This window comes from Pezoporus occidentalis, unplaced genomic scaffold (assembly GCF_034315485.1).
Source record: "Pezoporus occidentalis ecotype Australia unplaced genomic scaffold, CSIRO_AGI_Poc_V1 ctg2, whole genome shotgun sequence".
In the NCBI taxonomy this organism is placed as follows: Eukaryota; Metazoa; Chordata; class Aves; order Psittaciformes; family Psittacidae; genus Pezoporus; species Pezoporus occidentalis.
In genome coordinates this window covers 499,626-524,652 of record NW_026913855.1, presented here as the reverse complement: position 1 = coordinate 524,652, position 25,027 = coordinate 499,626, and the positions used below count along the sequence as shown (strand labels likewise).

At 42.4% G+C, this 25,027-nt stretch overlaps 1 protein-coding gene across 1 annotated transcript in view; it reads left to right on the top strand.

The window, feature by feature from the left end:
* The window catches only part of MYO10 (myosin X), a 160,127-nt gene that overhangs the window by 15,076 nt on the left and 120,024 nt on the right, over nucleotides 1-25,027 (top strand). Inside the window, exon 2 of the mRNA XM_062617671.1 lies at nucleotides 15,481-15,579. Coding sequence (XP_062473655.1) covers nucleotides 15,481-15,579 — 99 coding nt within the window. The remainder of the gene's footprint in view (nucleotides 1-15,480; nucleotides 15,580-25,027) is intronic.

The following is a 25,027-nucleotide window of genomic DNA, read 5'->3' as shown; positions in this document are numbered from 1 at the left end:
TTTTACAGGGCAAGTGATGTTCAACCCTTGTGGTGCAGCACTGTCTGTGTTATTCACACAGCTACCTCAGCAAGGGCGGGTGTGGATGTGTGTGCTCTCGGCATGATTCATGACTAGCCCCTGCCCACTCCTAAATATTCGAGCATCAACTTGCTGTGGAAAATGTCTGCTGGAAGCTTCTATTGCAACAGAAGGACCATCAAATGTAATCACATCTTTTATTACTGTAAATGAGTTTCTTTTTTGACAAAAAGTGACTGGATACCATTTTATTTGAGGGAGAGACTTTCACAGCATATTGGGGTAGATGACAAACAAACTGCTTGCAAGTTGGCTGAAGTTGTGTATTACCTCTGGAAGCTGGATGTGTTTGAGATGAGTCTTAACATGATCTGGAGGAACTAAAATGAAGCATGTGCCTCCATATACTTCTAGCTAGGAGCCTAGATTTTGTAACTGTCCTCTACAAATGGAATCTTGCTTATGTGACTATCAGGTGGGGATTTAACTTCTAGGAGATGAAAACATTGTGAAAGTGTGTGTATATCTGAAAACATACACAGCAGTTCTGATGGTCACATTTGTGCATAAACAAACATGCTTCTGGCTATCTGAAGATGAAAGGGAACTGAAAATGTGACCAAACCAATGTTGTAAGGGCGCTCTCTTCAGAAGATCTGTTGGGTGATAAATGTGCTGCCAGAGTTTAGCTGTGCTCATCATATGTATGAGCAGCTAGAATTATGATGTAATTATAGTCACTTCTTCAAAACAAAGACAAGTTGATACTTGAAACAACAGGGAAATTGTAGGAAGGCTGGCCCATGAGCAAGAGGGAAGATGATGTCATGTGAACGCTGTCATGGGATTTGGATGATTTAAACTGCATCACTGCATCTGCCAAAAACTTGCAGCCCTCAACAAGTAACTGTCAGCTTTTGCTGTCATTTCTAGTTGCAAAATACTACAGGATTTTCCATTGCCAACATCTTTTTCCCTTTTCCAGGATGAAGAGGTGTAGTACGTAAGACTTTTGTCCTCCCTGGGCCCTTGTGCTGATGTAAATAAACCCTGTTTTACCACCAGAGCTAAGCAAAGGGCCAAGTTCTGGGTGACTTCCTTGGTGAAGGAACAGGCACATAGTTTGTATGGTTTGCAATAACTTCCACTGGACACATGAAAGTGATGTGGAGCTCCAAGGGTTCAAAATTAATTTCCTTACAGGTGAGGAAATCTCTGTTCCTCCCTGCAGAATGAAGTATTTTAATTGCTGCAGAGGGGGTTAAAGGTAGTATGTGCAGTGAGCAGAAAGTTATTGTTTCATTCTGAGATAAGTTATGACTTCAAAAAGAAAATTGGTTCCATTAAGGCCAAGTCTTTTTTTGAGCAGCCAAGTTAAAACCTGGAGGAAGGTAATACTGAGCTGGCAGAGGAGGAACACATTTCTACCACAAGATTTATTTGCAGTAAAGTGGCTTTTCATGATTCCTACTGTTCCAGACTTAAGGAGTGCTGTAGGGGCACCAGCTTCAGCAGAACTGTTGAGTGGAGTTGGGTTTTCTGGTTATAATGAGCAAGGTGCCTGTCAGATTTTTCTGCTGCTCTGAGATTCATAACACACTGGTGGTTTAATTTTTTTTGAAAAGTAAAATTACAGATGGCCAAAGCCATTTGAATAACTAGCGACATGCCTGAAAACACTCACTTCTTTTGTAATGACATTTCTGAGAGTAATTCGGTAGGGGTGGGTACCCCTCCAGGTGGCCAAGTTGGAGCCTTTTTACCCAAAGGAGGTCTGAGCTGAAGAAGCATTCATCAACTCTTGGGTATGCGTCATGTTCACATCAGTTGAAATCAAATGTGCCCTTTCTGACTAAGGAGGCTTTCCTGAATCCTCTTCTGTTCTACAGTAATTTGCCAATAGTGCTTCTCCTTGCTCAATTTCATGCTTCAGCATTTGTGGGAAAGTTGTTTCTTCAGCAGTGTTCGGGTCATTTCGTTTTACCTCAGAGTTATTAAAAAAAATAAACCAAACAAACCAACCACCCCCCCAAACCCAACAAATAGCCGTTTTGTTGATTCAGAGTGTGGTAACATGAGGAGTGACTTTTTTACTAGTATAAAAAGTAATAAAATATATTGTCTGTGTTTAGGCAGAGGAAGACATTTATATTTGGTTTTGCATTTATATTTGTGTTTCATTTGCATTCTTCAGTGCCATAAAAATCTGATTATGAGTAAGTAAGATGAAATATATTTTAACAGCACTATATTAAGCAGCCATGGAAAATTCCCAGTCTGAGCTTGTGCACTCATTTGAATATTATGAAGTCCATGCACTTTGGGTTTGTTGTGTTGCCTTTTTTTTCTCCTTCTTTTTTCTTTTTTTTTTTCTTCCTGTTTTTAAGGTTATTTTTATTTATTATTTAAGAAAAAATATCTCTCTGGGCAAAAAGAATCAGTAATACTGCGTTTTCAGTGCTACACTTGCATTTTAATTTAGGCACCCTGGTAATTTAACTTGAACTTCCTGTGCAGCCACCTTCTTTATAACTAATGTAAAGCAACATCCTTGCAACGGAATGCCTATGAAGCCAGGTTTGGGGAACTGTACCATGCTGTGGGAAGTAGATGTTTACGGAATTGACTGGGCTGATGTTGTCAAAAGAGTTGGTTGACTTAATTCATTCCTGAGTAAAATAAATGGCCATGTAAAGGATAGTGCACCTGAGTAGACATACTTTCAGAGGTAGTTAAGAGCCAAGTCATGCTTCTCTGGGCTTTGGGGTCAATAAGGGTAGCTCGTGAAAGCTTGCTGCTTACTGTGTTGAGTAGCAGCTTGCAGCGTGCCTTTTGGGGTGGCGGGGGGGGGGGGGCGGGGGGAGGGAGGCATGCTGAGCAGGAATATGTAAACCTACTGGAGCATTTTCCTTATTGTAGAAAAGCATGCTTTTGAGAAACTTAAAATTGCTGCACAGCCTATATATGTTGTCTGTCTGTTGCCTGATAGAGGTATATGTCAACTGTGGGTAGCCTAAGGTATTGATTGGTTAGTGTGTTTTGAAATATGATGACTTACTGAAGACAAGATGACTGGAGTGAAGAGAGGTGCTTGCTCCTCTTGCTATCAGCAGTTGGAAAGAGGTGCGTTAGTGCTAACAGTGTAATCCCTAGGTCTCTGCTGTTGTTTCATTACTTTCATCAGCTGTAAAATCTGCAGGATCTGACTTTTAAATTGTCTTCTCTCAAGCAGCTGCATTCTTGCCAAGTCCTTCTCTAGTCACACGTCAGTTTTTCTAATCCAGGGAAGCACAGCTGTCCACAGCTGGCACTTGCAGGCCCTTCCAGGCTGGGAAGATGCGGCTGCTGGTCACATCTGGCAGGTCTTGGTGTGAAGGAAACAGGATCTCCTCCCTGGATTTAGACCAGAAATGTTGATTTTTAGAGTCTCAGCCCAAGTAAGTCATGTTGATAGTAAAGAGTGCGGTCTGACTTCAGACCTGGTCCTGGAGAAGAGACACTCCACTTCTGGCTTGAGCTAATCCCCTCACCTCATGGGAAGAGCTTGGTTGCAAGGGATTCACACCTTGATATGTGAACGATGCACTTCTGGGAGATTACAGTGTATAGTCAAAATAGCTTGGCTGAGAATGTCCTTTTCCTGCTGAGATGCATGCAGCTGTTCAACCCTGGTTTTATTACGCTTTTGCAGACTGGACATAGTAAGTAGAAGAGAGTCTCACCCCAGATGCATTTCCTTGTACTCCTCGTTTATCTCTGGGATAAATGCCCCCTTTGTCAGGTGTTAATGCTTTCAATCATTTCTGTTTGGTTAAGCTCTTCTAATTGCTTTGTGGTTTAGTTTCGAATTAAATCTTCTATCAACCTGCATCACAGTAAAACAAACAAAAAAACCCCATACAGAAGCGACTTCTGTGTTTTTCTGCTTTTTCTGCTCCTGCCGCAAGTAGTCAGTTGAGGTGGTCATTTTTCCTTCTAACAATTACCAGTTCTTGTAAACATGGGTTTAAAAAATATCAGTGCCAGAGCAGTGCAGGAAATGTTCATCCCTGTCATGAAAAAAAGGATGCGGAATGAGAATGCGTCTAAGGTGTGCCTGCAAGTGAGGAAACGTGCCACACCTCTTTGTTGAAAGGTGGATCGCAGATTTTAAGCTTCTTTGGAAAGATGCTACAAGCAATGAGGAAAGGTGTGTTGTCATGCATCCAAGGAACCTATGAGCTGCTTTGTATCACCTGCCTTAGGGTATTTGTCTATTAATTCGAGATGGGAAACAGGACGAAATGGCAGGACTCAGTACAGCATATACTATGAAAGTATCCATGACAGGAGGAGAGAAAGCTTGCTGGTATGCTCCATTTCTGGGTTTTCTGCTAAAGGTGTTCCCTTCTGGCAGTTCAGTGGTGAACAAACTGAAAAGGAGTCAACTATTTATTGTATGCAATATACAAAAAAAACCCAATAGAAGAAAAAATTACTTGCCAGAATGACTCAGGTGACTCGCCCTGTAGATGATTCATTTTATAGTTGCACAAGTGCAGGAAAATCAAAGCAGATATGCCAATAAGAGTAGTGTTACTGGAAGGAAATCTATCTGGTCAGGGAGAAGCGGACTAAGCAAAAAGCCGGAGATTGCTTTTCTGAGGGTTGTGACCTTGAGGGGCTGAATATAATGAATGCAGTGTTTCAGGCTGCTTTTTTACCTTGCAACTGCTGCATACCATTGGTATTCATCAGTAGCAATGGGCTCTGCAGTGGGAAGCCTTGCAAAGCATCACCTTGGCTCTGAGAGAAGTGTAAAGCTGATAAAGTGCAAAACTGCTTGGTGTGCATGCAGGAAATGCCTTTTACTTCATGGCTTTCTATCTTTACCTGAAATAAAGCTTTGTTGCTAAATATGCCTTCAGTATAGATCCCAAACTGGCTTTTCTACTATGCTACACCTTCTGTATGTATTACAGTGGTGTAAAATGCCACTGGTGCAGGCTGCTTTGGTCATAAAGCCAATGGGAAAGTGATTAGCCCTGATTCACAGTCCTTCTGCTTGTACCGTTGAGCAGCTGAGAGGGAGAGTCTGGGCTGGCATTAGATTTCCACTGCTGCCACCTAATTTTCCTTGTCCCCTGTGCTGGGGAAGTGAATTAGGTGTTTTCAGATGCCTGTTGCAATTGATTTTTGTCTAAAAGCATTTGATCACAGGTTTGAGAAGTAACTTGTGAGCAGCTATATTTACTGACACTTTGGTGTTTGTTTCAGGGTTGGTAGATTAGATCCTATTTGTGAGATGTTTACAAACTGAATGAGTTTTGAATTGAAAAATAAATTATTTATAGGTTATAGGTTTTTATCCTTCACAGTTTGATACATTGTCTTAATATTTCAAGGAGGTGGGGAGGTGCTTTCACGTTGAAATACAGCAGTGATAAAATCTTCATTTTACATCTTAGTTCATGGCAGAATCTTAAATTTTGCCAGGAGTCTCTCTTGAATTTATGACCTGGTAAGGAGAAGGAGGTAATCAGTGGAGGAGGAGGAGATGGGGAGAGCTGACAGAGAGACCTCCTGCCTGCTCCAGACCCAAGAGAAGTGTCAACCAAAGTCTCAGAGGATGCTTCATCTCAGGCATTCCAGGCTATCGATGGGGTGGGAGTAAGGTAGGACAAACAAAAAGAGGACTTAAAGTAGATGAAAGGACACTTCTTTGGGGTTGTATACAGGTGCATTAATTTAGAAGGATACTGTTAGTATCATATTTTTCAACTGCTATGGATGCAGATTAGTTCTAGCATAAATGTAAAGTGGAATAAGCTCTCTTCTCCCTCTCTCCCCCCCACCTTGTAGACCTGTGGGCTTGTCTGTGGGTCTTCTAGGGAGTCTTAACTGAGGGTTACTTTTTGACTCTGTCCATCCACCCCCTTTCTCAAAATGGAGAATATCTACTTAAACAGTGTATACCCCGACTATTCTTTTCTTTAGGCCCTTACTTCTGGGTTGAAGGTCCCACCATAACTCTCTAGCAAACGTGTTTGCTCTTTTCTGTGTAGAAGTATGGTACCTGTTACTTAAGGGGTTGTGAGTGCTTTCATATGCTGCTAGGATGTGATTAAAATACTGTTGCCATCTCATTTTTAAGACATGCATTTCATTGGTGTATGCATGGCAGGGAGCCACAGGAAGTCAGAGGGGGAGAAAGGCATTGGATGTCACTTGCCATGGAACGTGCAAACGTCCTTCTTAGTTACAAAGTTCTTTGGGATGTTGTCTGGACTGCGTGTCCTCCCTGCTCAAACTGCTGCCAGGATGTCCGCAGGGAGGTTGGCTGTGTGTGTCCTGTGAAAGGAGCCAGGCTGAGCTCAGCAATGTGCCTCTACATCCACTTCGCAACCTCTATGCATAAGCTGTGCCTGCCAGCCTTTCTACCTCTGCTACATGGGAATAAACCAGTGCTCTGCCCTTTAATGATAAAGTGTGCCATTACGTTTTGCTTAATTGGCTGTGTTTTCATCAGGTGATCTCCAGACAGGCAATTTGGAGCTGCTTGGTGATTATTGTGGTTTGCAGTGTACAAATTAGTGAGGGAAGTTGCAAACACTAGCCTTGCAACTTAGGACTTCAGTGGCAGGATCAGCTTTTCCTGTGCTCGCCTGAAGCATGAATGGTAAGGAAGAAGAGCACAGGCGAGTGTCGTGGTTCTTGCTATTTGTAGGGGCATCCACACGCTCAAGGATCATTTAATCTTCCAAACCTGCTTTGGTCCAAGCAAGGCATCACAGGTGGGCTTTGGATGTAGAGGAGTGCACTTCCCCAAAGCAAGTTGCCTACATTGTGGATTTCTAGGATTGGTTAATTTTTATTAAATTATTTTTAAAGTATGGTTAGGTGCTGGGTACATAGTACTGGTTCCCTACTACCTCAAGTTGTTTCATAACCCATATTTGACTTGTTCTGTGTGATTCTGCTTTCTTCTTCCAAGTAACAAGTGATAGGACAAGAGGAAATGGCCTCAAGCTGTGCTGGAGAGGTTTGGACTGGATATGAGGAAAAATTTCTTCACTGAGGGGGGGGATCAGGCATTGGAACAGGATGCCCAGGGAAGTGGTGGAATCACTGTCCCTGGAAGTATTTAGAAACCATGTAGATAAGGCCCTTAGTGACATAGATTTGAGAGCCTTTGAGACCTGTGGCTGATGACCCATTCAGTACCTGGAAATTTTTAAGGGCTAAGTTTCTTATGAGGAGCCTAGTTGTGTGGATAAGGCCCAATAAAGAGGGTAGTGAAGATGATGTTTCTACCATCGCTTTGCCTCTCTGGTTGTTGAGACACTGGTCCCAAGAGGGTAGCTGTAGGAGGGAATGAGAAGAGGGTGCTAGCATAATTTTACACATGTGAATTTAGAAATCCTTCTCTACCTTGATGCAGGTTTATGAGCTTGTCATGTAGCATAAGCTACCAGGCTTGGCGACTTTTTGCTGGATGGTGGATGAGCTACAGGCATTTTGGCAGGCTGTCCTCATGTCCCCCAAGTCAGTAACAGAGCTGCGTGGCAGCATAGCTGCTTACTAGATGATACGGAAAACATTATGTTAGCAGAAGTTAGTGGTGATTTAAATGAGCTTGTTTGGGCAGTTGTGCTGAGATAACTGCTTGCTATATTGCTGTAGGCTTTGGTAAATGGTTTTTAGTGGAGAGTCTCTGTTCCCCTGCTGCTTTTATGTACACTGGCCTTCCTCTGTTCTGTCTTCCTTCAAATACCTGTTGAGGATAAAACCCCTCAACTCCCATAGATGTGGAATTAGTGTGTGCATGTATACAGATTGGTTTAAATTCAGTTGGCTTAAAGGAAACAAAGTTTGGGGGTTTTTGTGGGTTTGTGTTTGGTTGTTTTGGGTTTTGTTTGGTTTTGTTGTTGGGCTTTTTTTTAGATATATTTGTGGGGTTTTTGTTTATTCTTTTGCATTTGTAATCAGGACTAATAAAAACCACATGGTTTTGGAAAAATGAGTGCTTGGCAAAACTCTGTCATCAAAGACAGAGCTGCAACTCTTACTAAAATCTGTGAAGGCAGAGTTGGGGCTTGTTTGGTTCTTAGGGTAAGTCTTAAGTTGTTTTGTTTTGTTTTTTTTCTGGATGTCGTATATTCATCTTATGGAATTCAAATAAGGGGAGAGAATTACATGATACTTTTAAGATGACCATGGATGTAGCAGGTGGTCTGCCATTTTCCTGGCCACTGCTACCCCTCACCTCAGCATAGACTGGAAAGTATACATACAGTATGGAAAAGTATACAGTGTCTTTTTCCGCTGTATTCCTTATATGTCTCTGCTGTCATCAATAAGTCAACCTTCTTCCTTCTCCTCACCCATCTGACTTTTTGAATTGCTTCTCTTCCTTACTGAGTTTTAACAGATTAAAATTCCCCCACACACACAAGGTAAGGTGTGGAGGCGAAGAGCAGTGGAGGTGGTGCTGCGTGCGGGGCAAGTCTGTCATACCCATTGGTGATGATGATGCATATTGTGACCTGAAACTTGATCTGGTAGATGGAGCTGTACATGTTTCCTGCTCCTTTGAGTTCTCACTTTTGCAGTTTTATTCATGGTTGGTTGCCAAGTAATACTTGGAGCACTGTGTTTTTTTTTTCATTTCAGAATTAATTAAAAATACCACTGATTGACAGCACAGATACTGTTATTTTTTTTTTTTACCTGAATTTTCAGACACTGGAAAGAGCTGTTGTCCATTTGATTGTCTAACTTGACTGCAGCTGATGACAGCAGGCTTTCCAGTTTCCTGTATTGTCATGTTTCTGTAGCCATGATTCCATGGTACAGGTTGGGCAGTCTTGAAAGTGAAAAAAAACTTGTCAAAACAGAAAAGTAACACTTGCATCTCTCATGAAATTCTGTAGCAATAGTGGTAGCTCTCCCCAAAAGACTTGATGGCATCTCATTGCTGGATTTCCTTTTGATGGTATGATAAACCTGTTTTTTTTCCTAGCCATATGGAAACCTCATTGTCCTCAGGAGCTGGTAACCAGATCTTCAGAGCAGACAAGTGTAATTGCTTTTTGGCTTTTGAGCAAAGTCTGTTAGTAATGTTTGTCTTCACACTCTGCAGCAAGAAGATAGGGACGACTGTGCTTGGCCGCCTGCATATATAGAGAGGAATCTCTGTGCTGTTTGGGCATAACTGGAAGATAAAATGTATGGGGTTGGTGTTCGTGTTGTTTTTTAGTCCTTATTTTTAAAAAGCACGTATTATATGAAGTGGTGCCCTTGTAAGAAGGGCTGTTACTTTCGAAGGGCTGGGAAAGGTACAAATTTATTCTTGTTCCCTCTCAAGACGGTCATAGTACAGGTTTTAATGTGGTTTCTTGTTTGTAAAGTGGTATGCCCTAGTCAGTGCTGCGCTATCTCCAATTACTGAAACAGAAGGAGGTGGAGGCTGTGCAAGGTTAACCAGCAGCTGTTGGGCAGACCTCACTCAGGAACAGGAGAGCTGGTGCTTTGATCTGGTGTGTGGGGGATGGACAGGCAACAGAAACATCTCATTTTCAAGGAGATTGTGTTCTGCAGGAAACTTAACACGCATCCCACACCCCCACCCCCCCCCAGCTGACCTTATATCCCATGGAAACATCTTCATGGCTTTGTTCTGCTTTAAAACAGTAAAGCAAAGTGGTATTACTCAGACATAAATTTGTTGAGAGAAAGGCATTAGTGGTGTACTGCTGTGTTCTTGGAGGAAATGCTGATTAGTGCTGTGTTCTGAAAATGATTTTTACCCAATTCAGCTGCATTAAGTATGTGCCTAGATTTAACTGCATAGTGAGTTCATGGAGTTTAAGGTACTGAAATTTAAATTACATGCTCAAATACCTTTCAAAGCTGTGCTTTCTCTCGCTGTCTACAGAAACTTAAGGTTCAACTAGTCCTTCTCTGTAACTCTGTCCATACCATTCCTGCTCTGGATGAAAACTGCTGTTTTTTTGAGTATTCACAGAGGGAAGACAGGCTGGCTGGAGAGGAATGGAGCCCATCAGTAATCCTATCTTGGAGCGATTTCTGGAACATTCATGTATTTCCCTGTTGTATGTTGTGTGGCAGTAGTGTATAAAGACCTTTGTGGTGGTTTTTGTATTGAGGGGCCGCTGACATCTGGCTGTTGTGGTAGCCTTGTTTTGATGAGCACAGGGAAGTTGTACGGGGGAAGCAAAGGAGAGGATCTAGATCAGTACTCTGAATGACAGAATAGTATGTCAGGCAAATGGCCATTGCTACTTATTTGTTTCCCTGGACTTGGGAATGGTCCTACTTAGACAGGTCAGATCTTCTGCTTAAGAGGCTGAACGCTTCATTTTCAGGTTGAAGTTGGGGAGGTATATCCAGCTTCCAGTGAACTTTATGTGTTTGCCACATAGTAGTCTGGCTAGGCATGCAGATGGCATATTAATATTAAGAGTACTGAAGTGTTTTCAGTAGAACATAGCTAACAATGAAGGACAAAACTGTTCATTAATACAAAATTAGCAAGTAAGTTGTATTCTTTTCTGGATAGCTTCTTCCCTGCTGTGTGCCTCTTTGTTTAAAATCAGCGTGTGAATTGGTGAAGGGGAGGAACAAGGATAAATGTGGTTTTGGTTATCTTTTGCATTAGAAAGCTATGTCCAGCTTGACCTAGTTAATAACATCTCTTCCTGTCTCTCGAACTTTGTATTTGGAGCCAAGCTACTGAGATATATATACAAAAGGTTCTCAAAATACAAATCGGCTATTGTTTTTTTTTTTCTTTGCCAAGCCCTAATAGCAAAATTCTTTTAGAAAGCAGATGCTGCATAGCCTACGTTCATTGCTGTAAATTTAAAGCAGTTTTAACTGCTTTGAATTGACTGCATTGATGAGTTGGCTGGATTTTATATTGTGATGTGAATTAATAGTGTTTTCACTTGGATGAGAACACAGTTATACAATATCTGCTCTTGTATATAGAGATATACTATATATGAAAAAATGTGATTAATGTGCAGACAGTTCTTTTATTCAGCATACAACCTGTATGCCTACAAAATCTATCCTATTAATTACTGTTTTGCGATGAATGCTCCACCATTTTGATTTATCTCAACTAAGTTCTTAGTTAATGTTGTGATTTTCAGTCTATGTGTCCAATATAAAGAATAAAAGGATTTTTATCATTTTCAGGAACAGAATAGAGGGGAAGGCAAGAGGTAGTGTTTGTGTTTTCAGCAGCAATATCTGAGAGGTAGAAGGACTAGGAGCTTCTCTGGGTGGTCTTACAGCTGTGAGATTTGCAAACCTATTTCCTTTGACTTTTGCAGTTGGTAGAAGTTTATTTGCAATGGAAATGGTGGCATATGGCCCTTCTTCTGCAAATGCTAGTCCAAGTATTTTTACAACCTTGTTTCACAGAAATAAAACCCACTGTGTTTCAGTAAGTTCTCCGTGGCTCTGTTTTGCCCCTTTACCCCAGAAGAACGAGGTGTCGGGGAGCTCTGGAATAACCCAGGTTACTAGGCTTCTCTCCCCGAAGCAGATTCAGATTAGTTCCATGTGCTGTCATGTGTGTTGAGTGGAGTCTTTCCTCAGGTGGGTCCCATACAACAAGTCTTGCCCATAAATTAACTACTCTGAAAGATTTTGTTCTCAAAACTGTCACTTGTGCATAGTTAATGCATGGTGGAGGGACAGCTGCCCAGTTGGTGGCTGTAACTTGCATAGTTTGTGAGGCATCTTTTGCCAAGACCTTTTTGTTCTTTCCCTCCCCCAGAGGGAAAGGCCTTGCAGCCCATGGACAGATAGGGTATTGTTGAGCTACCTTGCCAGGGAACACGTTGTATTTGCATTTCAGATGCCTGGGGCTTTGTGAACTGCATTGTTCCAGCCTCCCATGAATAGCAGCTATTGACCCCTAACAATGTACATTTGTTTAAATCAGGCCCTTTCCTCCTTTAATAAAAGCTTATTTTAGGACTAGCCCAACCAAGTGAACTCTTCTGTGCAGGCCCTTTTTCCCTTCTTTCATAGAAAGCAATATGCAAAATTAATTATTTAGTACAAGATGGAAAGCATTCTTCCCCTTGTGAGAGGCTATTTTGAATGCTGAGGTTTTGGCAAATATTGTTGCTGCTTAATGTTTATAATCTTTTCATTGCCCTTGAAAGCATAAACTTCATGTTACTTGAGCTTGGAGATTTTGGCAAATAATAAACTAGTGGAACAACAGGAGTTAGGTTGTCCTGAAGCACGTGAAGAACTTGACTGCATTTTGTCAAATTGGCTTTTTGTCTGTTTATACATGTTTTTATATGGATTAATTTTGTCTAGGAGGAGGAGGGGGAGGCTGATGAGTACAGACACTTAATGCCCACCCAGAAAGCATTTTTCTGGGTGGTGGCAAGTGTTGGGCTGAATTCCCTTTGCTACTTGGGGTGTCTGCAGTACATACCTCCCCTTGGCCATTAACTCTGCAGAGCTTGGTGAAATCAGTAGTCGCCATCATTAAATCTGTTACAATTTCTGAACAAAACTATGGTTATTTACTGGAGGGGGGTATAAGCCTTTCTCCTGTGGGGTTGTTAGGTCGAGGCAGGAAAGCCCAGTGAAGTAGAAATTTGCTGCGTGCTGAACAACCTTGCCATCCTTCCATTCTATGCCAGAATGACCCCATCAATAACAACAAAATATTCAAACATGAAGCAGGGATTGTCAGATTGAATGGAGTTATTTCATGGGCTGACAATTCATACTTACGGTGTCCTGTGATAACTCAGAAACTTCATGAGAGGCAATATTCCTATAGGTATTTCTGGTGGATGCATTAAAAAAGTATGTCGGGAGGGACATAGACATACTCGATAGGGTCTGAGGAAGGACCACAAAGGTGTGGAAGGGACTGAAGCATCACTCCTATGAAGAAAGGCTGAGAGAGCTGGAACTATTCAGCCTTGAGAAGCCTCTGAGGGGAGGCTTACACATATATATTCATCAGTATATAGAAGTATGTGGATGAAGGGTGCAAAGGGGACACAGCCAGACTCTTCAGTGGTGTCCATGGACAGCACCAGGGCAATGGGCACAAAATGAAATGCAGGAGGTTCCCTCTAAATGTGAAGAATCACTGTTGCACTGTGTGGGTGACCAAGCACTGGCACAGGTTGCACAGGGAAGATGTGGAGTCTCCGTTCTTGGGGATGCTCCACAGCCATCTGGACAGAGTCCTGGCCAGCCAGCTCTAGGTGTCTCTGCTTGAGCAAGGGTTTGGACAAGTTGATCTCCACAGATACTTTCCAGCTTTCTGTGGTGCACAGGTGAAGAGAAGTGGCTGAGGACATACTGCAGTCTGAGGCAAAAGACTCAGTTCACCGCACTTTGAGAAAGATCTCTCTTATTATGCAGTGCTGTGTGCTTGTGCCTTACAGCTTTAGATCCACGCTGTGGTGGACTGATCAGAGCAGGTGGCATCTGTGTCAGAGCACATTGCACCACCCCACAGGGGCTTCTGGGCAGCTGCAAGCCTCAAGTTTTCACTCCTGAGTGCTCTTGAGGACAATGGGCTGATGGCAGCAACTGCACTAATGTGAAAGACCCTTTGTCTCCCACCCCAGCAGTTGTAGATATTCCTTAATAATGAGGATGTTGCCTTCCAAGCTGTCATCACACCTACACCTGTACCTAAGGGACACAGGGCACTCTTATTTACTGGCTCCAGTGGGGTGGTACCAGAGGAAGTTCAAGAGTAGTGCCCTTGCATTGGCCTTCCTACCTGTGGAAGGAGCAGGGTGAGAGGTGCCCTCGGACTGGTCAGCATGAGGGTTTTCCTGCAGCTTGAGGATTAAAAACATATCACCCTGGGTTTTCTGCCAGCTGGAGTCTGGTGCAAACCTGGGGAGCAGGTAGAAGTCTCCCCACTGCTGTCACTGGGTTTTGAACTAAATACTCAAATCCTCTCTATTGCTTTTACCACTCTAGGGAGTTCTGTTCTGGCTGCTTCCCAGGCTCCTGCTCCTCCCTTCCCTCTTGGGTGCTAGCACACTTTTTTCTGTTCCCCTCTGCCCTCACCTTGTGCTTTTGAGTTGACATACCCTGCATTTGAACTGCCTCGGACTTGCTGTAAACTTGGAAACCATTTGGCTTGAGATTCTGGAGGTAGAAGAGGAAACAGCTCTGCAGGCATTTGCAGCATTTAAAATACAAATCTTTTTGCCGGAATGTGGAGGTGAAAAAAAATGAGGGATGCCCTTACCTGGTCCTCTGCATGCAGCTGAGCTCTTAGCATTTGCAGAAATCAAGCAGCAGGAGTCTTTACATTGTGAGTGGTGTGTCTCAGTGCTGCTGTTCTGCCATCAGAGAAAGCAAGGACAACTTTTGGATGTTAGCACACAAAACTAATCATTTGAATTGGCTTTTCTTGGTGATCGTACACCCAAGTCACAACCTCATGGTTATGAGGGTATATCCCAGCCCTTTTCTACTTATTTGGTAGGAGAGAATTTTGCTCTTCTGGTGGAAATAAAAAATCTCCATTCTCTAGATACCACTAAACTGTCATCTTTCTGATATGAGCCCTGCTGTCTGTTTGCAGAGAATGGGAGCATAGCTTGGGTTGGAGGTCAGGCCATGGGGTGCTGCTGTCTTGCTCAATGTTTTCATGGCAGCTGAAGCCTTCTGCACTGGAGCAACTTGAGTGGGTTTTGTTCGTGGATGGCTTTTGCTGCAGCATCAGCTGTGGTTCCTCCTCCCTTGTTCTCAGTGCTGGTCATGTCTGTTTTGTTGATGCTGGATCTACCAGCTAGGTGAAAATCGAAATAGTCTGTGCCTACCCTGTCTTATTAGACTGATGTAGGTTTCTCACCCATAGTGTCTCCATTGCTTCCTCACCTCTAAAAAGCAAATATCGTTATTTTGTAACCTTGGTTGCTAGCAGTTTGTTGGCTTTTGTTAAATCTTCTGTGTTGCTGGGCAGCCAGGAGAGGAGGAAGGTATAAAGGGCAAAGTGGTTTAGAAAAAAGGTGAAAGATGATTGGCTGTGAGTGCCTAGCAGAGGTTGAAAATAAACAGGTAGGGAGCCAGCCAGCTTTGTGGAGGATCTTTTAAACTGTGTGTAAATTCAAACAGCTCTTTGTAATTTTACGTGTGCTAACATGAGGCACGACTCACAGAATTGGCTCCAGCTGCTGTTGCTGGCTTTTGGGAACTTCTGCAGGGGGAAGAAAAGGCACTTCAGTGTAGTTCTCTGGTGTTTACTCTTCTGGCAGAAACCAACAAATACCTACTAAGAGATTGTTTTATTTATCTCACTTGTTTATTTGGATTTTGGTTTTGCCTTCTCTCCTTCTACTTTATAAGTATTTCCAGAGAAAAATATTAAGTGAAGTTCTTTTTTCATTAAAAACTATTACAGTTGTGGTATCTATAACTCTATTTTGTTTATTGTAGGGGTCTCGGGTCTGGCTGCGAGAAAATAATCAGCATTATCCCAGTACTGTGCATTCCTGTGCGGAAGGAGTCGTCGTATTCAGGACAGACTATGGTCAGGTATGGGCAACATTTGTTTACCTGGTTTTGCCACTCTGTGGAAAAGAAGCTTTCTCCTTGTGGGCAGGGCATAGGTGAAACTAAAAGCCTAAGGTTTGTGAATGAAATATTCGTTTTGTATGATCAAAATGAGCAACTCAGGTTTAATAGCTGTTTCCATTGCCTGTCTGGTCAGTTGCTATGATTATGCCTGACAAAGCTGAAGCCACGCTGCCAGGTATGAGAGCCTTGTTCCACACAGGTCTGTGGTTACGTATTTTGCAATAGGTAGGTGGCCTCTCCATGGTTGTGTTCCCTTACAGTAACATAAAAGGGGGCTGGCACTTGGCACTGCAACATCATGGTAGTGGAGTGCCACAGATACAATGGGAAGCAGCAAGGCAGAACTCCCAGAGCAAAACTGGGGCAGCTCCGCCAGCTCCAGTTACAAGAGGATCGAGGGAATGATTATACCTGCTTCTTAGCTGTCAAGCACTCCCGGCTCCTGCCAGGAACAGAGATTGGTCCCAGCATCTCCTTGGGTTATTTTGGCCCACTCAGGCAGTGTGTAACTATTTGTCTGGCTGCCAGTGGTGAAAGAAGCTGATGGGGAGCTTGAGCTTGTCTCTCCACCCCTCCTTTTTTTTTTTTCCTTTTTCTTTAATTAATTTCCCTCTTTAAGCCATGGGGGGAGGTGGTGGTGGTGGTGAAACCAACAAACTTCATTAGTTTGGCCTGCTTGTGGTAAAAGCAGGTGATGTGAAATGGGGAGATTGTAGGGAGCAGACTTCAGATCTGTGACGTGGCATTCGTCTCCTTGGCAGGTCTGAGCTGGCTACTGCTCAGCCAAAGGCACACTAGCAATTCACTGCATTTAATAACTTAATTCTTTCAAGGTTTATGTTTTGAGGAGCGCACTTTGTGTGCAAAAGGACCAGGTCAGCTGACATTGCCTGATTAATATTTATTTTTTTCCCCATTGCTTTCCCTGATAAGCTTTTAGCCCATCCTGCCCTTGCTGTTTGATGACCTGCATGCTGCAGAAGGTTGCAAGCAGGTGAAATGAAACTAAGATAATGCCTGATGATTACCTCTGTTAGCCTGGAAATACCTGCAATGCTGTATATCACTTTGAAGAAAAAGGCAGGGGAAGCAAGGAGTCAGGTTGCAGAAATATGGGGTGATGATGATTTTTTGAAGCGTGGCCAGTGTATTGATTCCCAGACCATTTTGACAACTGCAGCTCATGGTCAAGTCTAATGACAAACTGATGAAAGTGTTTGGACCTTATTACATTGTTATTCATCTTTGATTCAGTAACTTGTACTAGACTTCACACTATTTCATCTTTCCACTGAGGATTTTGCATGACTCCTCAAAATGTGATTGACAGGGTGGTGGGCTAGGAAGGTGTGTTTGCTAGAATTGTGCTCAGGTTTTACTTTTGAGTTTGGATTTCAAGCCTTTGTAAACATCAGTTCATAGAGTAATGGAAACAGCATAGCACAATACATCTTAATTTCTTCTTTCTGTTCTGAGTAAGATAAATTGGCTGCAGAAACCTGCAGTGGCATACAGTTGTACGCTAAAGGAGTATTGGTTGTAGGGAATCCTACCCAATGCCAACACTGCAAGAATCTGCAGAACCTTTTAATATTTTGAGAAGTTGCATATCAGGTATTGAATCTTTTCTTGGTAATCACATGACAATATAATTCATTCTCAAGTATTTTTGTGTTGCCTGAAAGTTTCAGTTAAGCAGTCTATTAGTTAATTATCATTAAAGACGATTGCAGTACTGCCTTCTGCTGTTGTCACCCTCTGTGCGAGATAGTTATAAAAGGCTGATTTCATAGGCTGTGGGGAATATCCAATACATATAATATACTAAAAAGGAAATTTCAGGTTATAGGTTTGGGTTTCCCTGAGCAAATTGCTACGAAACAACTTTCACAGACTTATACAACAGTTTGAATTGGGGAGGACCTTTTAAGGTCATCTGGTCCAACCTCTCCTGCTGTGAGGAGGGACACCTTCCACTAGACCAGGTTGCTTAAAGCCCTATCCACTGCAGGCTTTCAACACTTCCAGGGATGGAGCATCCACAGCTTCCCTGGGCAACCTGTTTCAGTGTCTCATCACCCTCACAGTAAAGCATTTCTTCCTAATATCTAACCTAAATCTCCTGTCTGACCTTAAAGCCATCCATCCCCCCTTACCTGCCCTCTTGAGATTTCTTGTAGGCCCCCTTTAGGTACTGGAAGGCTGCAATAAGGTCTCCCTGAAGCCTTCGCTTTTCCAGGCTGAGCAAGCCCAACTCTCTTGGCCTGTCTTCATAGGGGAAGTGCTCTTAACTTGTTGTGGAAGGAGGGTTGGGAGGGAGGAAGAAGGAAGCATGGCACTGTAGAGAGTAGATGAAAGGCTCGTTACACACAGGGATGGGATGAGTACATCATGGCCGTGTTTCACCATCCCAGCCCATGATAAAGGAGTGGGAGATGAAAGGTATGACATCCCTCTTAGCAGACATTCATGATGCTGGGCTGCAGCTGGCTCTGGAGTGCCTCACAAAAAGCCTTCTGCAGGCTGGCCTTGAAAATGAAAGGTTTACAATGGCTTGAGAAGCTGCAGTGAGCACAGTTCATTTTGTAAATGTTTTTCCTCTTTATAAGCACCTCCCAGATGCTTTACAGAAGAGAAGATGCTGTACTCATTTGCTGGTTGGTGGGTTGGTTGGTTTGGTTTTTGTTCCATTACAGTGGACAGAGCTGGTGAAGGACTCAGTGCCTGACGTTTTGGAAACACCGTGTCTGTGAATACGCATTTAAAGTATGTCAGTGCAGTCTATGAATGCTCAAAATTAAAAAAAAAAAAAACCTCCTAATTTTTCCTTGTCTATATAGACACATACATATATAGTAACTGTAATGTAATCTTTTATAAATATATCTATATTTTCATGTTTGAGGGTATTTTTGCTCCCTCTATTTTTAGGGTTAAAATTATTTCTTCCTTTAAAGTTTTATTTGCAATAAAGCAGACATTTCCTCATTGTCATATTCTATAAATTTTTAATGAAGTTGTGTATATATAACACTCAAGTGAATGTTTAAATAAAATGCTAAAAGCTCTGCTGTTACTGTATGCTTTGTTTGAAATGACTTACATGTGTATGCTGGATAGAGTACTGGTGGTTTTGTTGAGAATAAACCTCTTTCAAGTTTCCTTCCTTTTCTTCTCTGAAAAATGTAACCTTTATTTCAGATAAAATACTGACTTTCCCTGTGCGTGGAAGAGGACTGCATTGTGCTCTTGACTTGTACAGACACACTTGAAACTGTCCCCAGTGAAAGCATAGATAGCAAATAGAAAAACCTTGGGGGCTGTAAAACCTTTTAGAAGAACTGTCGAGTTGCATGGGATTAATTTCAAGATCATCTTTTTTGTCTCCTAATTAGGACTCTCTACTTTTTCTTCCATTTATACATCCAAATATATATAAAAATAATGCTACTAAGTGTGTAATCAGTGTGGTTTCCCCACCCCTGTTTTATTTTTTAATGTCTTGGTGGTTTGTGTAAGTAGCACTGTGTTTAAGCCTTTGAGCACTGAGGAATTTCAGAACAGCACTAAGAGCACACATTTTAATAATGCCCATTCCCTTGCAAGGGAAAACCTATAATGTAAGACATATAAGGTGTGTGTGGGTAGGGGAAATCTGCTCTGAAGAAATTCATCCAAGGAGAAGTAAAAGTTGAATCAATTCCTGCAAACTGACCCAGGTCTGACACTGAAATTTCAGGATACTTAGTTGCATACCTGCTTAGCTGACTGAAAGGAGCTTTTAAATCAAGTATCTTATAAATAGAAGCAGCTGAGTGGTAATATCCAAAAAATGTAGGCTTTTTAAAAACAGATGTCACATTTTACCCGTAAAGACTTCCACAGTTAAACCAGCTTTCTGTGAACTTTCTCTGCAAAGAAGTCCATCATGTCATGGTGTTATATCAGCAAACTGTGCTGCTCAGTATCTGTAGCTTCAAATCAGAAGCACCTGTAAGTGGTTTGATCAGCAACAAAAGTATTTTTTCCTGTGTGTTTAACTTACTGTGGCTCTACTGGGGCATATCTGCATCTCGGGGATTGGAAGGCTACAGATGGTCCTTGTTAAACATGGCTCAAGTATGTTTTCCACAGAGGTTTTCACCTTTCTTCTTCCCTACCCCCCTCCTCCTTTAGTTTGAAGGCTGGGAGTGTTTTTCATAGTGACCTCATTCAGAAGAGTCACACTTGGGCTTTGTTTGAGGTTTGGGGGTGATTTTTTTTTTTCTTTCTTTCCTTGGTTCTTGGGGTTCCTTTTGTTTGGATGTTTTGTGTTAGCAATAGGATTATGCTGAAATTACCGAGTGGTTGTACTAGGAGAGTGCGTGTTTTCTTCATTTTTGGTTTAAAAGAAAAGAAATAAAAATCTCAAACCTGCAGGCAATGGTTAAGCACTTCTCATAAGGACTCTTTCTTTGCCTTGTGTCCTTTCTCACCCTTGCTTGGGTCTCTCTCGTGCTAGCCTTTGCTACTGTGAGGAGCCCTTTTAAACAAGAGTCTTCCGTTCATATTCACAGGGCATGAATAACACCACTGAAGTTACTTGGCTTAAGTTACTGAAGTCAGTAGGACTGTTTATCAGGAAATGCTGTGTTTGGCTTCATCGGTTCATTAGGATCGGGCATTGGAGAAGTAAATCCTTCTGGACAAGGATTTTCTTAGTTACTGTAGAAAAGCATCGTGCTTGCTTCTAGCTCTTCCATGTGAAGACTCAACAATCTTTACGAACAGTGTTTTTGTGGACATTTCCTTGACTTCAATATCCATTACTCTTGAAATACACCCTTACAGGGCAGCATTTTAAAGAAGCCCTTTGTGTGTTCCTTTGTGTATACAGCCTCTTAAGAAAATTCACAATTATATTCAGTGGGCTTTGGTCTTGGCTGCTCTTAGCATTAAATAAATCTATCTCTTTCTGCAAACTTTATTTATGAAGACTTTCATGGTTTTTAATTTAATGGTGCTTATGAAGAATAGTGACTACCGGCTCTAGCCATATGTGTGTTTTGGGCAGCATATCCCCTGTCTTTGGGGCTCAGGGTCAATGCCAAATTCAGCAGCTTTACACCAGGAAATCGGATTCCATCTGTCTAAACAGTGTAAAGTTTGCCTCATTCTGCAGTTAGTTATATTTGGCTTACTTGTAGTAATTCTCCTGATTATTTCTAGTATAATTAAAATACTTGGTGCTGTGGCTATTTGCATCTTGTTTTTTTTTTTTTGTGTTTTGGCTCTGTCATTTTTAAGGACTGTGTGTGGGGAATTTTGGGCTTGGGGGATGTGGCAGGGTCGGGGAGGGCCAGAAGTCAGCTGGGGTGCCTTTTAGTGCTCAGGATTTATCTTCTGCAGAAGTGTTTACATCTTTCTGCCCAATGTCAAAGTCCAGCGACTCTCGCTGCAAGCATCTGTTGACGCGCCTATAATGTTTATAGCTCATGACAGATGTGAGCTGGGCGCCGGGAGTGTCTGCTGGGAGCGCTTGTGGGGAAACTGGTCTCCCTGCTTCCTCCCAGGCTTGGGCAGGCGGTGCATGGTACCCCAGCCTGGGAGCATTGCTTGGGAGGAACTGGAAGGAGGGGGGGCTGTGCCCCCTCCCTTGTGCTTTCTCCATCTCATGCTCTTCAGAAGGAGGCTTCAGTGAACCAGGTGAGGCTACAGAGCCATACCTATCCTGCAAGCCCACACATGTCCCCCAAGCCCACTGAGCTGCTTCGTCCCATCCCTCCTCTGAAGCATTTAATGGAGCGTAGCAGCAATGCACAAAAGCCTCCCAGTGCATAGTGAGGATGTAACGTGACCTTAGGGCTTCACATTTTTCCTTAATGGAAACGCTGCTTCAGGCCCCCAAATGTTACTTACGACTACAGTGTTTGATCACTGGTTCAAGTGGAAGCACTCATACATTAAACAGGGTGGTGGTGTGTTTTTGTTTTTTTTTTTTCTGATGTCCTGTCTTTTTTAGTTTTTAAGTACCTGCTAATTGAAAAAATCATTAGTTTGGGTCTCTTACCTTTTCTGAAATATTAATACAGCATAGAAATACTAAAAAGACATTTCATAATGCCGTATCTCTAGCAGAAAACTTTTTTTTTGTTTGTCTTATTCAGCTCTCCTTTTTATCTGCTTTATACCAAAAGTGACATTTTTGCATAGAATTGTAGAATCATGGAATGGTTAGGGTTGGAAAGGACCTTAAGATCATCTAGTCCAACCCCCCCCAGCCATGGGCAGGGACACCTCACACTAAACTGTGTCATCCAAGGCTCTGTCCAACCTGGCCTTGAACACTGCCAGGGATGGAGCATTCACAACCTCCCTGGGCAACCCATTCCAGTGCCTCACCTCCCTTACAGTAAAGAATTTCTTCCTTATATCCAATTTAAACTTCCCCTGTTTAAGTTTGAACCCATTACCCTTTGTCCTATCACTACAGTTCCTGATGAACTCCCCAGCATCCCTATAGGCCCCCTTCAGATACTAGAAGGCTGCTATGAGGTCTCCATGCAGCCTTCTCTTCTCCAGGCTGAACAGCTCCAACTTTCTCAGCCTGTCTCCATACGGGAGGTGCTCCAGTCCCCTGAGCATCCTCGTGGCCCTCCTCTGGACTTGTTCCAACAGTTCCATGTCCTTTTTATGTTGAGGACACCAGAACTGCACACGACTGGTATTCTTCGAATATTTGTTAGTAATAGGGAAAAGCCTCTTTTTGTGTGTGTTTTCCTGCAAATTGCTGTGTATATATTACATTAAAAATACAGAGCAGGTTATGAAGTACTTCTTGGATATGTTGAACATGTGCTGTCCTTACTTTTTTCCTGTTACTTCCTTTTCTGCCAAAGCCACTATCAGTTTGATTAATTCCAGGAAGGGGAAAGTTTTAATCCTAGAGTGAGGCATCTTAGAAGAAAGGTTAAATTCTAAAAAACCCCAAACTAAATAAAAAAAGCAAAAACCCAACAAAACCAGCTCCATTTGCCAGATCAAATTGATTTTATCATTCTTGCAAAAGGAACTTTCTGGCTACTGATGCATAGCCCCTTTTTGTCAGAAGTCAGGGAGTTTGCAAGTGAGTAGCCTGGAGATTTTTAATGCACAAATGATGAGGGCTGGAGGGCTGAGCAATGACCATAAATAACTCCTTTAATGTTGGGTTTTCAAGGGTTTTGTTCTGTGTTGCCTAAACATAATGGTAGTGTTTGCTTTAGCTTTATTGAAATTAATTTGTTTAGCATTAGTGTAGCCATTGTAAAGTGTTTTACTAACATTATAAATTAAATCTGCACGAACAAAAGCATTAGTCTGTGAGCAGAGAGTTGCTTTATGCTTTTTTTAAGACCTGACTGAAAGCAATCCATATCTTAGATGTTGACAAAGGGGTGCTTACTGTGTGTCCCCTTGGTTTGCTCTGGGCACGCTGTAGGTTGTGGCTGCGTAAACAGTTGAGATGTCAGTTTTCTCCCTTGCTTTCTGTAAGGAAAATCCAAACCATCTGTGCTTTTTTGGTGCTTTTATTATGCTTGAACTAAAGATAGCAAAACTGCTTTTGTTTTAAGATTAAAGCAGATGTATGCAGGCTGCCATATTAATTTCTTTTGTAAGGGAACACAGTTCAGCTGTTCACAAAACATGGGAAGGAATTCAGACTGCATCATGCCAAAAAACGACAACAATGAATATGTAGCTTCACAAGGAGGAAGCTTGTCACTTTATTTGTTCCCTTGTTCCTAAATTCCCTTGGATGTGGGGCTGATCTCATTGTTCAGTGTTGTCGGTGTTTTTAGGGACACATGGTTTATGTGAAGTGCAATTAACTCTCTGGGATACTTTTCTCTGCAACAGGGCGCTACTCAATTGTGCTTTGGTGAGGTTTGATAGATACATAAGGGATACATAAATGGTAGGAGGGACACTGAGATTTTTTACTTAAAGAATCCCATCAACTTGTTCATGAAGTTATTCCCATCAAGAGTTGAGCCAAACCCAAGTAATAGAAAGTAACCTCATTTTTCATTATAGTAAACTTTTTATTTTATTGTTCTTTATTCTCTGTATTTTAAATTTAAAAGTGAAAAATGACTGGTTAATTTTATGCAATGAGGGCTTGTGAGAAAGTGCTAGTGTTTGAGCATGTGTGCCAGCAACCATTTTCAGAAGTACTGAGAGTTTTGAGAAGGGGATGCCCCCTTTCTCTGTGATGTCCTGCTCCTGCCCCACTGCCCCATTGGTGACAAAGGGCTTGCACATTACTATTTGAAGTCAAGTCAGTAGTTTAATAGATGCAGTCACCTGGCAGGTGTGCACGGTGCTGTGTTCGGTGTGCTGGTTTGGTCCCAGCCCACGTACCGGCTCACAGGTATGGTGAGGTGCAGGCATCAATGTGTAGGGAAGTAGGCAGTGTCTGCTTGGCAGGACCTCTGGGGAAGGTTGCGGTGCCTTTGACTGTGTGCCAGCGGTTCTGTACATGGAAGGCTCCTTTGATCTTTCCCCTAAGCTCACTCAAATAGTTCTTGAGGTCTGTGTTAGCTCTGTGCATCCAAGTAGTACAGGAATGAAGGGGGATCCTCTGCATCTCCGGGTACCCTTCACTGCACAAACTAAGTTTGAACAAGCTAAATCTGTGGATTCAGATTGGAGTTTCAGTGCCAGGTTACTTTCAAGGCTTGATGTCCAAATTGCTCTCCATTTGAAAGATGCAGTTCTTCTTGCAGAACTTCAGGTTCTTTTAGTAGGGAACACAGAAGCTTCCTGGTGGGATAAAATGTGTCACTGTATCCCCAGGAGTCCCATGATGTTTGCATTCTTGAGCATTTCAAAGCAAGTCCTTGTTTGAAAGAGTCAGACTTTCTCTCATGAGAATGCTATCGGAATGCGATTTCCCCTAAAGCATTTTTACAATGTGATAATAAACTCTTTCAATATTAGTTGCAAAAGGAACTTTTAAGTGCTCTTTAATGGTGGTGCTTTCATGTTCGCTAAACCAGGGGAAGAAAATGTTAGCATAGGTCATGTGTTTCTTCCTCACCCAACATGCTTTATTTTGTAAAACAAGCCAGGTCTTGTTTACCATACACGTGATGGAGCTGAGAGGTGATTTAAGGAGATTTATCTATCCAAGCTGACTTAACTAAGGACAGCCATAAAATATACTTAGTAAAAAACACTGTGTTGCGAAGTCAAATCCTGGAAAGCTAGTAAATGCGGCAGGGCCTGGTTTTGCACTGTGGGAAAGCGGTGTACTGCCCCTTTGCAGTTGGGTGGTTGTGGCACACACACGAGAGGAGAGGGACCTGTATCAGAGGAAGCATCAATTAGATTTGAGCTTGTAGCTCCCAGCAGAACATGGGAAGTCCCTGGGTGGGTGACGGCA